Raw genomic sequence first — 15,556 nt, 5'->3', positions numbered from 1 at the left:
TTCTCAAGTAGTATAAAACTTTATGCATAGACATTCCCTATAGTTTCTTTATTCTCTCATAGAAATTCCATCTATGCGCGAAATCAAGCTTGAGCATGAAGACATGAACACTATCCACAAGCATGCAGAAGAACTTGGCATGGGCCGACCTTGTAAAGATCATGTTTGATGGAGATCCCATAATCTCCCCCTGAAAGCATCACAAATGAAGTATTTGTACTTTATAGTTAAAAAGGAAAATGACCTTTGGTTTATCCTCCTTTCATGAACTAATTTTTTTTATTATTATTTAAAGATACTCTCACTACCATCTCCCTAAGTCAAAATCAATATAACATGTGAATGGAAAAACCAAGTGATTCTTCATCCATCCACCTCTATATTTTCACATTTCAATGGCTCTCAAAGGTTCCTTTATTTAGAAAAATATTTCACGATGCTAAATTTTGAAAAATGAAACTTGTTCACCCCATCACGGTCATCTCTTTTCAAAACCATAGAAGTCCCCCCTTCTCCTCCCTGCTCCACTAAATTCCTCCGTGTATATATAACCCTACGTGCGTTAGACATGACGACAATTTTATATTTATTTCAACCAACCAAACCTTCTCCAGTAACATACATGCACACATACATATACACTTAGATGCATACATAAGAAAGAATGGCCATCAATGGTACTACGTACGCAGGATAAAGATGGCCACGATTTAAGATCTCGACCTTAAAGTAAGGTAAGAACATGAGGCTCACAACGTCTCAAGATGCCTGGACCCCATCCCACCCTGTGCCAAAAGAGCTAATGCAGGATGTGGAAATTTCCCACACACGGTTCCAAGTTGGAACCCCACCATGCATGCAAAAAGAAGTGAAATTTTATAAGAGGAACGGCACAGTGGAAAGCAAATAGGACGTGTGGGGTTGGCCACGCTAAAAGGCATCACGTGGCAGCCAGAAGGGGAGACATGTAGTCACGTGGCAGCCAGAAGGGAAACCCTCCCCCCGAACTCACTGTGCTTGAAAGTTCGCTCGTACGGCAACGCATTCATTCTACTGCCAGGTCTCCACTAATAAAATCAAACTCAGCCTGCCAAAAGTTTTTAAGTTTTGTCCAAAATTACAGCCGTTATCACATAATAATGGCCATGAATTAGTAAAGCTGTTTTAGTTACTCCCGTTAGGTCATAGATAGAGGACATTAAGTGACAGTTATACTTGATTTGACCCCCGTTCGCATGACAAAGTTCCCTACTAATACTAATATAATTGTAGCTCCAAAGTACTGACCAAAAAATAATGTTATAATCTATGAACACCGTTCTCCTTTCAAACAAACTGACTGTTTTGCAGTATCTCCTGTATCCATTTTTCTTTTGCAAAAGCCGTTATATTCATACCTGATGAGGTCAGAGGGTATTCCCAGCTCCAGAGCTCCGTTCCTATCGGCCTCAAACAGCGGAGGCGACTGCTTCTTCTCAGAGGTATTGTCCGCTTTGAAGGAAATTTCATAGTCTCTTCCCAACACATGGTTTTGCCCCGCAAAAAGCGCCTCTGAAGAGAAAGAGATAGTCCCCTCCATTTAAGAAACAGACCTCTCCGCTATCTAGTCGATGTGGAACTAAGTTCGGACCCTTTATTCTCACAACATAACCCCTCCAACGGAAGGATCTGTACTGGGATCAAGGACTCTGAACAAAAGCACCATTGACGAGGTCGGAAGGTATCCCCCGAGTCCCCGAGCTCAGTCCTCACCGGTCTCAGACAGCAGATGCGACTGCTTCTCCTCAGAGGTATTGTCCGTTTTGAAGGAGGTTTCATAGTCTCTTCCCAACGCACAGTTTTGCCCCGCAAAAGGCGCCTCTGAAGAGAAAAGGATAGCCCCTCCTCCATTTATGAAACAGACCTCTCCACTATCTAGTCGATGTGGGACTAAGTTCGGACCCTTTATTTCCACAACAATACCTAAGGATAAATCAATCACAAGCTGTACTAGAAGAATAACGGCAGTAAAATTCATTATACTGCTAATAACCCTGGGGACTGTAATAGTAGGATGCTGGTATTATTGAAACCTTGGTTCCATTCCAACTTCCGAGCACCATGAACACATGGTGGTGTCAGACTCCCTATTGCGGTCCCCGTGACATTTATCTGTGGAACCAATTCTATAGAGCACCGTTGCATCACATCACTTTCTTTGATTAATCCCCACTAGGATGGAGCCAACCAGGTTGTGTACAGTGTCTCACATGCATGGGTGTAATCGCTGTCAACACCACCAGCTCATTGACCTGGAAATCTAGCAGATTGTCTTGGTATCTCTGAAAAGAGGAGAACGGGAGAAAACGGTGATAACTGAGAGAGTTAAAGATCATTTATGTCGTAAAAATAACGTGAAAAACTTGACAAATTGACCACAGTATGCCGATGAGACTGAAAGCTTCCTTGCTTTCTGACATCAAGTTTATGGAAGAGAAAGTTGAAAAGGTCGATAATCTGACAAGATAGAGGAGACCAGCAGGAGGAAATGAAAAGTTAAAGACGGCAACCTGACATACCATTCCATGTGCAGCCATGCAGGTCAGGGTTTATGTGCAGCATCTGTAGAGATCACTAGAGCATCTAATCCCCTGCTAAATGGTTTATTCCGGCCATCCATCCATCGCAAATCTATAATGCATAATTTCATAATATGACATGCCTTTCCTGTCAACCATACAACTTCAGTTCATATATTCCACAGACATTTCATCTGTGATATATTCCACAAGGACAAAAGCTTCCTCCGGATCGGGGCAAAATGAACACAGGCCTACTGCTCCTCCACACAATGCAGTATTACACTAATGCAAAAAATGCTCTACTTAATTAAAAAAGGGTGAAAGGGGTGGTACCACAACACCGATGACAGCTTGCAACTAGATTAGACTGTGGGTTCTGGGTTCCTTCAGCATATGCTACGGATTGTCACCATGCACTCCAGCTGTTCACAAAAATCTGAACCTCCACGGTGGTACGGTGCGCTGAAGCAGGTTGGTCCAAAAGATAGCCTTCAGATCTGTGGTTGTTGCTAAGCTCATAGCATGTGATTAGGCATCATTGATCATTCCATTCACTTTGCATATTATAGTGAACAAAGTCAAGTTAGGAAGCTTCTTAACCAATAAAAAAAATGGATGCACATGGTTATTAAAAGCTACGCAAAGAGAGAAGTAATAGACAACAGAGGGCAAAAGTTTACATACACAATCTATAATAGCCATAAAGTCAAGGGAGTAAAAAGCAAAAGATTTTAAAAGGAAAATGAATGGTGAATCCAACAGCATAAAGAAAAAAAAACATATCAAACATTGTTCAAATGATCCGTCAAAATGCAAATATTTTAAGTCAAAAACAAGATGCTTGTAAGCTGATCTTCCTGTGATTAGAGGTGTCACACTATCATACATGTCTTCCTGCAAGGCTTCAATTTTTATCCAGATGCCCAGGTGCTACCTGGAAAATCAAGCTTGACATATCCCTATTGCATCCACTAGGGGGGTGAGAAGCAGGGAACAAGTAGAACAGCAGATATATAGATTCTACAAAGTATAGACTCATGAAGATTCAAAAGACTGATTCTCTGATCAACAATCACACTGATGAGCTACTGACTGCTAGCAACTAATGGGTATAAGTTGACAATGTGGCCACATCACTGGAGTGGCAAGAAAGAGAATCAACCATTGGAGCTTAAGCTCTAACCCAAGAAAACTTCAAATGAAAACAGGAATTAAATTATCCAATCAAAGAACATTTAAGTAGGTTTTGGAGTTTTTGCTTTAAGGAGACCATTTGAGTCTGTGACAAATTGAATATTCAAAAGCATGACAGTTTAATTATCCCGTTAAAACAAAACAATGTAGCATCATAGAGTAGGACGAGGCATTCCTTGCACCAAGGTTTCTCAACAACCAAATGGTGGAATCTAATTGGTGAAAATCTTCTCACCATGAACTTATTTTCTATTGAAGTTTGTATGAATTGATATCTGAATATGGTTACACGTTTTAAGAGAGATGTGAAAATAGCATACTTTAATGACAGAAGAAACCGTGAAAAAGGAACTTGATATCGACTAATATAAGTGGTCCATCAAAAACAACAACAGACGGAAAAAGAACTTGGGATAATGGATTGGCAGTTTATTTAAATACACAAACTAATTCAATTGATGGCCATTTTCATGTCCAGGAGGTACAGCAGTTTATTGGATGCTTTCAATGAGAGAACGTGCAGCAAATTTGGAAATGTATTGTAGTTCCATTTCCATGGTCAGGAAGAGGGCATTCAATAGGACAGCAAACATATAACTATCTAATTGATTCAACTCAAACTCAATTAAGCTTTAATCCCAAACTAGTTGGGGCTGGCTACATGAATCTTTTTCTTCATTCCGCTCAGTTTAGGGCCGTGCTTTCTGAGCAAACAAATTACCTGAAACTGGCCCAACAGAGTTGGCTAGGAAAAGGATGTCCCTCAAATCGTATAACAAAGTAGACGAACTGAAACTAATTTACATAATTCAATTCCTTGTAAATCCACGCAAAGTAGAATACAAACTCAGAGGATGGTATGCTTTACAGTATTCATAAACGATGATGCCATGGAAAAAGTCAGTTCATCAGGTCAATATATAACAAATATAGGTCGGCCTGATCACTCTCAAAGTGGGGTTAATATTTATATTTGGTGCTGAACTCATGAATGAAATTATATTGAACATGGAAGGGCTTGACAAGAAGCTTAGAAGGCAATTGGTGGGTATGATGACCTACCATATAGGTCATCCAGTTCACGTGAAACAAGGGGGCCACACTCCAAAGTTCAATAGGCCCATAAAAGTTGAGACAGAGGGTAAAAGGCAAAAAGAACTGCATTCATCTGAAGGCAACAGTAAAGGCCAAAAAGCTGACCTGAAGCACAAGCCCTATGTTTCTAGTCTTTGAACAGATTATATTTAGTACTTTTCCAATGTACACTATATACACAAGAATTATTTTCTTATCTAAATAATGCACCTAGCTTGTGCCTGGCTTGAAAAGATTCACACACTCAAACGCATGCATGCTTAAATACAGCTCCACATTTTGTGCATTAACTTCATTCTTCTGTCCCAAGCTTCATAATTATTTTGGGAATACAAGCTTCATAATTGTTAGATTGACTTGAACTCAACTTGTCAAAATATTTGTGAATCAGTTGACAATCAATCATATATCAAGTGCTCAATTACATTCAAGAATTACTAAACATCAACAGAAAAACAATAAAAGAAGGTGCGGAAAAAATTCCAGCTCATATGTAGGTTGTATGCTAGTTTCAGTGGCTTTTTGCATGCAAATGGGTACCAGTTCCATATCAAAAGATTGCCATAAACATAGAGTGTCTGGAAAAACGGATGCCTACACTGTACCCTACAATGAAAAGCTATAGTGAAACACATAATGTAAATAGCAAAATGTTGCTTCTGTGGCCAATCTAATTTATAGCCACACCAAAAAAAAAAAAAAACAGTAAGTGGGGGGATAAATATAAAAAACAAAGCAGAACATATTCACATGGCAATCTGGCAGCTGGACCATCAAAGACGTGCGGAGTTTGTACAAGTTAAGCTCAACCCAGCAAACTTTGGCAAACTAAATTCCATTTTGGACGCATGCGGTCACCATGGCTATCTAAGTAAATAGGAGATTTAGACTTAGCTCAAAAGTAATCCACCATTCTCATATATTTCGTGCATGAATAACAAAAGTTGAAAGGTTAACAGGTTTGCTTTGCACATGCTAGAGGTACAGGTGAAACTTGGGCAGTGCATTCCAGCCACTGCCGTGATTAGGGCTCTAACATTTTTGAATAGAAGGAAAAAGGTGAAGACAAAAACAGCCTTGACATGTTCCCAGATCCCTTGTTCAACAGCATCCCAATTATTATCCAGTCAAAACTAGTTTACTAGTTAAAAGTGTACAAAAAATTCATCTACCTTAATCTGATAATCCTCTGCTGGAAGTGAAAATGAAGCAAGATCTTACCTAAAGCATTTTGAGAGAGAAAGATCTTGATACGCCAAATTCATGAGTGTTTATCAAGTGCAAATAATTTGGAAAAACAAAGTAACTTATTTTAATTCAGATTCGGCATTGATTCTTGTTGATTATATTCTTAAATATGCCTGCCAGGAAGAAAAATTTGCGTATGGTTAATAGTTGTTAAAGTACTTTATAGCTTGTATGAAAACTACAAATATTAAGTTGTATGGCATGAAATTGACTTCTATAGTTGTTTTCTTTTCTACCATCAAAAGTTCATCTGCTGATATATCATATTGAAAACAGTGCTGATTACCAGGATAAATTTGGCAAAATTCACAAGTCTCACCAAAGGAAACATAAATAGATAGGCTTGTTCTTACTTTCATATTTGTTCCTGCAAGTCTCCTAGAGTACTATTTTCTCTCGTAGAAAGAAAGGGAAGGAGTCTCATTTGCACTTTGATTACCCAAGTCCAGATTTTTTGGGATGCACCACCAAAGAATCAAACTTAGAATCTCTGGTTTCTAAGCAGACGAGTGTGGCCATGAGGGCAAGTCTCACTTCACCTTTGCCATCATACACCACAAAATGCAAGCGGTGTGCCTTTTTGTGATAGGTCAACATATTCTAGAACCATCACCTTTAAAGTTTTGCTCATATTGCAAGAAACTCTGAAGTGTGGTCAATTACCTTTTACATGCATCTCAATGGTTGCAACATAAAAGAAACTCAAATGGTACTCATCTGCCATCAGCAATCATCTTCCACATGTCCATACAACTAAGAAACAAAACATATTTTCCTAGATCAAGCAAAGGTTACTACTACAGAGTAAAAGGAATAAATCAAAGACTTTGAAACAAAATGCATGGCTCAATATGACGAGAAATTTGCCTTGTTAAAGAGCATGGATGCCATCATCTTCACATTGCAAAGCCTTCTTCCCAAAGCTAAAACTGGCCTTGATATGAAAATCTTTAAGATGGCTCAAGTGTTTACATCTCTACTTACATGCATCGATAATTTTAGATTGAAAATATTCATATGTTGCTTTACCATTTTGTTGGTTCCAATCTTTCAACTTGCTAGATCCCAGAATATAATTAGATGTGTTCCTCTATATTTGCCTATAAGTGTCTTCACTTCACATGAATTGTTTTACTCCCTCTCACTATCTAATCTGTCCAATAACTTTCTCCTTGGACACAATATGGAGCCAAAGACTTATCAGTTGCATGACTTTTTTCAACACAGACATATCTCAGGTACTTTGTACAATGCTAAGGCTTGGAATCCGGCCTCCTGCAGCCAGCCTGCAAGCATGACACCTCCATACTTTAATTCCTTTATGTTTCCTAGAGCCCACATGTACCCAGCTCCCAAAAAAGGGAAAAGATTGCTGTGTTTATCTTGTTATTTTTATGACGGATATTTAGCAAAGATCATACTCCTTTGCAATTATAGTACATTCAAATTTACTTTTAATCTTTATCACTAGTGACTAAAACATATAAGATATACAAGTTTGGGTTTTATCAACATACAGTTCTATCCATGTATCTTTCCCCATAAGAATACCTTCTTTATTAAATCAATTTTGTAAATATCTTCATTAAAATGCACTTTCAAGTGATTATGCAAGCTAATAGGAATCTCAATCTTGACATATAAAATTTATACTATTGCAGTATTTATGTTTTATTGTAAAGTCTTTCTAGTGTGAAAAAAACATAATACTGTTTTCCAGATTAATTTAGCTGAGCTCTCATAAATGTTACAGATGCAGAAATTGTTAATTCTGGCAGGAGGCTTTGTTTTGCCTGCTGATGTTATTCATGATATTAAGAAAGAACTAAGCACTATACTAGAAAATGGAAATTCGAGAAATTAACATTTCAGATAACTGTAGACAAAATGCAGGTATGAAGATGCACTCTTTCTAGGAATATGTATAAACACATTAATGCAAGTTTAATTTAGAAACAAAGACCAAACTTTAATTTGCCTTATTCATCCTATTGTATAGTGTTAAACTTCAAGTCAGAACCAGATTCAAACCAAGTGGATTAATGTTAGGGAAGAACACTGGTTCAGGTCATCCCATGGCTCGCTTGACCCATCTCTCATTATAAGAAGGTTATGCATGTTTCCATAGATAGAGCTGAGATCAGATCACAAAATTTTGGCCCAATATAAAGACAGGTAGAGCTTGGGCCAGAGATTCATAAGCCTGATAGCCCAACCCAGCCTAGTCTGGTACTTATATCGCATGTACATAAATATTTCACATATATGTCATAAACATAGTAAAAACGTAATACTAAAAATTGTCTATTATATAGGTAGAAATACTACTTGTTTAAGAAAAAGTTCTTCTAATTAATGATTGTACATAAATTACTGTTACAGATTTGGAATTATAACATGATTATAGAGGAGGGGAATAAGAGTGTTCTTTCTTTGAATTTTGATCTGTTACTAGTTTTGGCTGGCCTAATGTCAACCTAAGCCTCCTTATAACTTATTGGGCTAAGCTTGGGTCGAGCGTCTAGTAACCCGAGCGAAGCCCGAGATCACCTATGGCCTAGACCAACCCAGCCAATATGCACCCTAATAAATGTCCAAACCGGCTCCTAAATTGTATAGAATAGTGAGAGGAGTTTGGGGTGTACTAGTGGCTGTTATTCCATGCTATAAATAGATGCTCTAAGAACAGCCTCAACACATATAGTGAATCACCAAAAGCTCCTCTCCACTTCTCTATCTTGTTCTCTTTGGTCTTTATATGGCACCCTAGGTTTTGAGGTGTGCAGACATAGGAGAAGTCTCATGTAGCTTCTCCGCCAACTGATGGAGACAACTTTTATGACACGAGCTTGTAAGGCAAAGCAATTCGAGATAAGCTTCCATGCATTTCTCTATTGATTTAATATAGATTGATAAAAGTACAACGCATGATGTTTGCTATATGGTCTCATGTTTTAGGTGTATAATAAGATGCATGAGCATCAGACAAGCATAAAATGTATGAGATCGTCAAGGTGGATGCATGGTATAACTAAAAGAGGTAAAGTTACTAAGTATAGATATGCACACATACTAAAGGAAGCAAGGTTCGCAATCTCGATACCGGACTCTGTACCAGTACCATCTTGGTACAGTGTTAGTACACCCGATATGGGGATCAGTTTGGCATACCGATAACGGTACACCCCCAGTATGATATAACGGTTTGGTATAACGATGATATTAATCAGTCAGACAGAAATTTGAAAGAGAGATTATGAGAACCCAAATTACTTTCTATTAGATAGCCACCTATTAGCATAAAACATAAGGCATCCCAAGATAGATGGGGGCTTGTCATTTATGTTAATGCCCACCTGTTTCAACTTACAGGAGCACGGCCAAGTTGCAAAGAGTTTTTTATGTCACTTCCAATATTAAATGCAAGAATTAAGATAAAAGTTTAACCGAATGTCAATATTGGGATTGCACCCAGGAAAATGGGCACACACAGAGAACTACTTCTAACTTGATCAAATGGAAAGGAGGCTATGTTGTCAATGCTTTCTGCATTAGTGACTTGTGAGTTGGAAAATGACTACTCTGGCAAATGAGACTATCGATGTATAATGGGCTTAACTATCAGAAATAGAATTTTTGCCCTTGATCAGCAACAAGTATATATTGAATATTTATTTGAAAAAGATGTGCTCTTTAAAATAATTATTATGATGGCAGTTCCCAGACCAATGATTTACTATCCAAACCACAAATCGAGCAACTGGAATATTTTCCAAATATAGGTTGAAGACCAACAGTCTTGTGCAATTAAAAGGGAACATAGTAGTGCTTTTATTAACAACAACAAATCATGTCTCCACATATCTTCCCACAATATTCTCAGAAAACAAGGCATGTAACACATTGTTAGCATTGCATGTTAAATAGAGGATCTCCTAAGAACATATGTACACCATGATATACAAGAAAGTCAAATTTTTGCAAGCTTCATAAACAACAATCTTGTTACAACTATCTACAAAAAATTTATACATCAGCTGAGGTCCAAATCATAAAACATTTTCATGTACAGAAAGCATTAAAAGATTCTTCTTAATGTGAAACCCATTGCAACATCACTTAAATCTCCATCTAATTATCAGGATAAAGAAAACAAGGATCCTATGCGCAAGTCACATTTTGCAAGCATCTTAAAGACTTACTGAATCATAGTTTCCAGATCATGGATGGCAAACCTTTCCTGAAGAATCTTAGTTTCTCCTTTCAGATTTACCAACCTTGTGGCCAACTCGGTAGCCCACTTAGCATATCCACCAAGCTTCGCAAACCAGACTTTTTGAAAATCATTGATCATCTTTGCAGCCACATGGCGCATTTCTGCCTCTTTCTTCATACTCTGCATTTCCAGCTCCCTTGTGCTAACAACAGCACCACCAGTTCTGCATGCATCCTTGTAAAGAGGTTTGTCACCCTCTGGAAACCGTTTTCTATATTCAGCAAATGCACTGCGTGTCTTCTTCAAAGCCTTCCTATAATCATGAACTAAATGCCCAATGGCTCTGAGCTCATGGTCAAACTGGCAAGCCTCCAACTTCCTCTTCTTCATCTCCTCTTCTCGCTTCTTCTCCAATGACCAGATGATCTGGTCCTTCTGCTGCAGCATCTGATTCAAGTGCTGCAGCTCCAAATGGGCCTTCATGCATTCCTGCTTCTTCTTTAAATACATCATCTTAGCCTTAACCATCCAGTCCTGCACTTGATCCATGCAAGCATCAACGGGCGGTTGTGTGTGTTCACAGGACCTCCTACTCTGCATCCTTTTCTGCTGAACGATACAATCAAAAACACGAGCATCATCATCATAATTAACCTCGCCAGCTACCCCCATACAGTAATTCCAAAACAAGAAAACCGCACTCGGTCCATTGTCTAACATCACTTTCTTGTGTACAGGATCAGTCCTCATGGCTAAAAATTCTTCTCCTTTGTTCAAATTCTCACATTTCACACCCACATCGTCAACACCCACATCCTTCCTTTCCAAATCCAAAGGCTCCTCTTTGACACCATCCCCAGCATCCACATCCCTGCAGAGCCTCAAAGTCGACCTGAGACCACAATTCTCCAGACCCAACTCCGGTCCGGCATTGCCAGCACAATCTTCATCCTCAACCAGACCGACCTTAATCTCTTGCTCCAACTCCATGTCCATCTCTGGCTCGCCCTCTTCTTCGAACAGCTGGGGCCGCTGGCGCTTCATCAAACACTGCAGGTGCGAGGCGTAGTAGCACCGCCCGGCCCTCGGGGCATCCAATATCTCCCTCTCCACCATGGCCCACACCAACCCAGCCCAGTCCACCTTCTGCGGCCGCCCGTCCTTCACCAGCCGAGTCGCGGCGACCACCTCCGCTGGCAGAACGCAAGCATCATCGAGAAAGACAATCCAATTCATCATGAAATCCATGACGGTCGCAACGGCCGCCTTACCCGAGAAGAGCTCGGCGTTAAACTCCTCTTCTTTCTCTACAGGGAGGGAGAGGGGGAGGGCGAGGGCACGGGCGAAGGCGGCGCGGCCGAGCGCGACGCGGGCATTACGGACGAGGCTGCGGTGGGTGCGGGGATCGTAGTGGGCGATGAGGAGGGAGAGGAGGTCGGAGCGGATGGCGCGGTCGAGGGGGAGGCGGGCGAAGTCCCAGAGGCCGAGGGCGCGGAGGAGTGGCTCGTGGGGGGAGAGGGAGGCGAGGGGTTTGGCAGGGGAGAAGGGGACCGGGCGGAGGTCGCGGGCGAGGAGGGCGAGCTTTTCTTGGACGGAGGCGGGATCTTTCTTGCGCTTGGCGAGGGTTTTTTCTGGAGAATCGAGGAGGGGAATGTAAGGAGCGGAAGCGGAGGCCATGGGGTTGGGGTTGTATTTCTTCAGACCATGGGAGATGAAGGGTTTCTTCTGGTGGGTGGGGAGAATGGAAGAAGCCCGCTCTGCCGTCGCATTTTGAATTGCCTCGCCTTCGGAACGGGATGGGGAAAAAATATAAAAAAAGGGGCTCTTATGAGAACTCTCGACTTCGCGTCTCCACTTGACATCTGGGCCCTCGCCACTTGTTTTGTGGGCGGGTATGAAATTGGGTGTCGCGAAACTGGTGTTTCGATACCGCTCGAAAGAGGAACCAGACGGACCCTAGTGCGCTTCTTCCACGGCCGACCTCCATCCATCCAATACATCGGCATTATTAATTATAAATACAAATATTAAGTAATTGGGCTTGTTAAATATTAATCTTAAACAAAAATATTAACAAATCGAGTCCGTTAAAGTTTACCAAAGTTGTAGGAATTTTCTACTGCTTGTATTATAGAAAAGTAGAATACTCGTAATTTAACTACAAAACGAGAGTATATTGCACAAAAAAGCTCTAGCTATATTGGCATTCGGTCCATGCATGACCTATTGCTTCATATGCATGAGAAGTTGGCGTTCAAATTGCTATTTCAATTAGTAGACCAACTACAGGTCCGGCTCAGCTTATTTGTACAGCGAGTCCAATTATTGACTATCATATAGGATTGATAAAGATGATTGGCCTCAGATTGTTTTCTTGAATAATTATGTATTATTCGGTTGATAAAGTTGCTAGGACTGGCGGTTGGGGCCCAATAGGCCAGGCCTCTAAAGCTATTTTGGTCGACCCTGACCTAATCTAATATTGACCTGGCCCAATATTATCCATGGTATATGTTATGTTGCATATATAGTATATGTCTATAAAAGGTAACAATTGTATATGCTAAGACATATATTATAGGGCATTTTACATTTTCATCATGATTAGATTAAAATTATTGATTAATTACCAATTTACAAGGATTGCGAAGTCATAAATAGGATAAACTTTGGGATTTGAATTGTGATTAGATGAAGGTTACAAACTAAATACTGAATTATATGGATATTTTAGAGGGCATGCTGGATATATTTCCAAATCACCCACCCCAAAACCATATCCTAATCTGATTAAATCATGCAAAATAATATTATGATCCATAGATCAAAATACAAAACCGACTTAGGTGAGGCCAGTTGGGCTCAAGTCTAGTTTTTTATAATCAGGTTCGACTAGCAGACTCTGATTTGAAATAGGAAAGCTAAGGGCCTACAAAGTTCCAGCGAGTTGAGTAATCTTGACTTGGTCCTTACCCTATCTATTTATGTCTCTATCTAAAAAAATTATATTCTACACCATATGGCGGTGCACCATGCCAATCACACATCTTAGTTCCTATAGGTCTCATGCATCATGCATTCATCTCTGGTGCATCTTGTCTCGATTTGTTCCTGAGATGCATCAGTGTGCGTGTGGTATAATTTCTCCTGTCTAGGGCTTGGTCTCGCCTACAACATTAAAAAAAATTAATCACCCCAATAGACAACCAAGAAAGAGGCCATCCAGATACAAGGAAATGCTAGACAACTACCAGAGTCTAAGTCAATGCAAGTGGATGGCAATACAACTGGCAGAGTCTAACTAAATCAATGCAAGTGGATGGCTGGACACCTATACTGGAGTCAATGAAGAAGTATCATCCCTAGATTAGCCTCTATCTCTCTCTCTCTCTCTCTTTCTTTGGCCCTGACCGTCTGGACCGTAAAAGTTTCATTCCCTAATTAGGCGCTGAAGAGAGGAGGATACCTCCTTATTGAAGGAACGTTTTCTCCTCTTTCTTCTCTAGTTTGAAGAGAAAACGTTTAAAATTTTACCCTATATGCATGTAGTTGTAAACTCGGCTCTCCCCCCACGTAGTCTACTGTGAAGAATATGCTTTCAACGCGACCACAAGACTCTCCAAACTATATTTTTTCATGGAAGATTGACATTCCCCATTGCATGGTCCGATTTCTTCCACGCAAGTTCTCCCATGTAAAGAGCTTATCATCGACATGAAGATGTGAATCTTGAAGAAACTACGTGCTCTAAGAGACCTAGGTAGGCTCTAAGGAACCTAGGTAGACAGACCAAGCAACCGGCCATCACTCAAAACAATTGTGAAAGCCTGATAAGTAAGAGTCTCCAAACCCCTTTCATGCCAACCTTTGACTTCTTATAAAAACTGCCTTGTGCTATTCATCAATATATTCTACCTCTTCCTTGAAGGTAAGATTGCTTTAATGCACAAAATATTTATGCGCCAATCGATAAAAACACAAAACATATTGAAAAAATATTGGCAAGTAAAGCCTATGGGTCCGTATGCTACAGCGTATCATGCAGTCGGTATACCTTTAGAAAACAAAGCAGTTTAACTTTTTTGTCCTTCCAGAATTGAATTCTTGAATCCCAAGTGAGCATTTAAGTATAGTAACAATATTTCTTTAATCCAGATAAATGCATCGGCAACCGATCGAGAAAAGAGCTCCTAGGTACATGTTAAATTTAGAATGAAAAATTGTAATAAGCTATAAACATATGCAGAGCAATCCCCTTCATTATAAAGTCGAGCAATTTTTTCCGATATGTCACATTACTTATTACTAAACAGAAACAAGCTATCACTCGTAATCAAACCGAACTTAGATATAAAACTGAATCCTTTCAGCACTCAACTCCATATTCAAACATCACTCTGGAAAAATCTCTCTGCCAAACATAAGATTTCAACTCATCAACAAAAGTAACCTGAAACATATCCTGCAGAGGTTGAAGTACCCAATGCTCTGCTGATCGACATATCATGGTGGCCTCGGTACGTAGCAAACAATGACTAGAACATGCATGTGGAACTTCTAGATTAATACTTTGAATAATTTAAAAATGCACATTTATATAAAGGAAGAACCAGTCATATTATGGCGATATCTAACAGGAGGACATCAGCGTGGGTAACCACTTGCTCATTATTTCTTCAATCATATTTGCTGAAGAGCCGGAATAGTCAAGGCCTCACCTCAACAAAGTAAAAACGCCAGAACCTGCAACAGATTAAACCATGCGAAATCATCAAAGAAAAGTCTCCAAGGTGGCGTGTCCCCCCCTCTACCAAACCCTTTGAAACTTCCACTGTCCTTCTCATGGTCCCACGTTCACCTACCATCCAGTAGAACCATGTGACAAGTTCCATCTCTTTAAGACAGAATGCGAGGAGTAAAAGGAGAAAGAAAAACAAAAAAAGCCCTTTTAATATCTCAAGAGAAGTTGATCCAATGCTAACAAAATATGTGTTCTATACCTTTCTCCATAAACAATTTAGTGTTTATGCTTTCATGTATATTTATCCACATAAATCTTTTCCAAAAGGGAAAAAAGAAAGAAAGAAAGAAAAAACGAGAAGCAATTAACGTGAAAGGGAAAAAAGGAATTTAAGAAACATTATACGAAAAATTGTACTACTGCCTCTCCAAATCTTCAATTCCATCCCCTGTAGTTCTCCTTTCTGCGGACCTCAGCATGTACATCCTCCGAAACGATGCG

The 15,556-nt window shown here is 39.8% G+C and overlaps 1 protein-coding gene across 1 annotated transcript; it reads right to left on the bottom strand.

Annotated features, from left to right (window-relative positions):
• Positions 1-2,355: 2,355 nt before the first annotated feature.
• On the bottom strand, positions 2,356-12,061 carry LOC103709528 (uncharacterized). Its single transcript, XM_008794939.4, has 2 exons — positions 10,301-12,061; positions 2,356-3,115 (listed from the first exon to the last, which is right to left on the bottom strand). The coding sequence occupies exons 1-2, from the start codon at positions 11,989-11,991 to the stop codon at positions 3,097-3,099; spliced, it is 1,710 nt and encodes a 569-aa protein (XP_008793161.3). The 5' UTR covers positions 11,992-12,061; the 3' UTR covers positions 2,356-3,096.
• Positions 12,062-15,556: the final 3,495 nt, after the last annotated feature.

This window comes from Phoenix dactylifera, chromosome 9 (assembly GCF_051530095.1).
Source record: "Phoenix dactylifera cultivar Ajwa chromosome 9, Ajwa_hap1_PhDact_Kaust_v1.1, whole genome shotgun sequence".
NCBI classification, from domain to species: Eukaryota; Viridiplantae; Streptophyta; class Magnoliopsida; order Arecales; family Arecaceae; genus Phoenix; species Phoenix dactylifera.
This window is presented reverse-complemented; position numbering and strand designations above follow the sequence as displayed.

Bases quoted from the DNA above. Each gene is read 5' to 3' on its own strand.
- LOC103709528 (XM_008794939.4), bottom strand. From the start codon at position 11,991: ATGGCCTCCGCTTCCGCTCCTTACATTCCCCTCCTCGATTCTCCAGAA.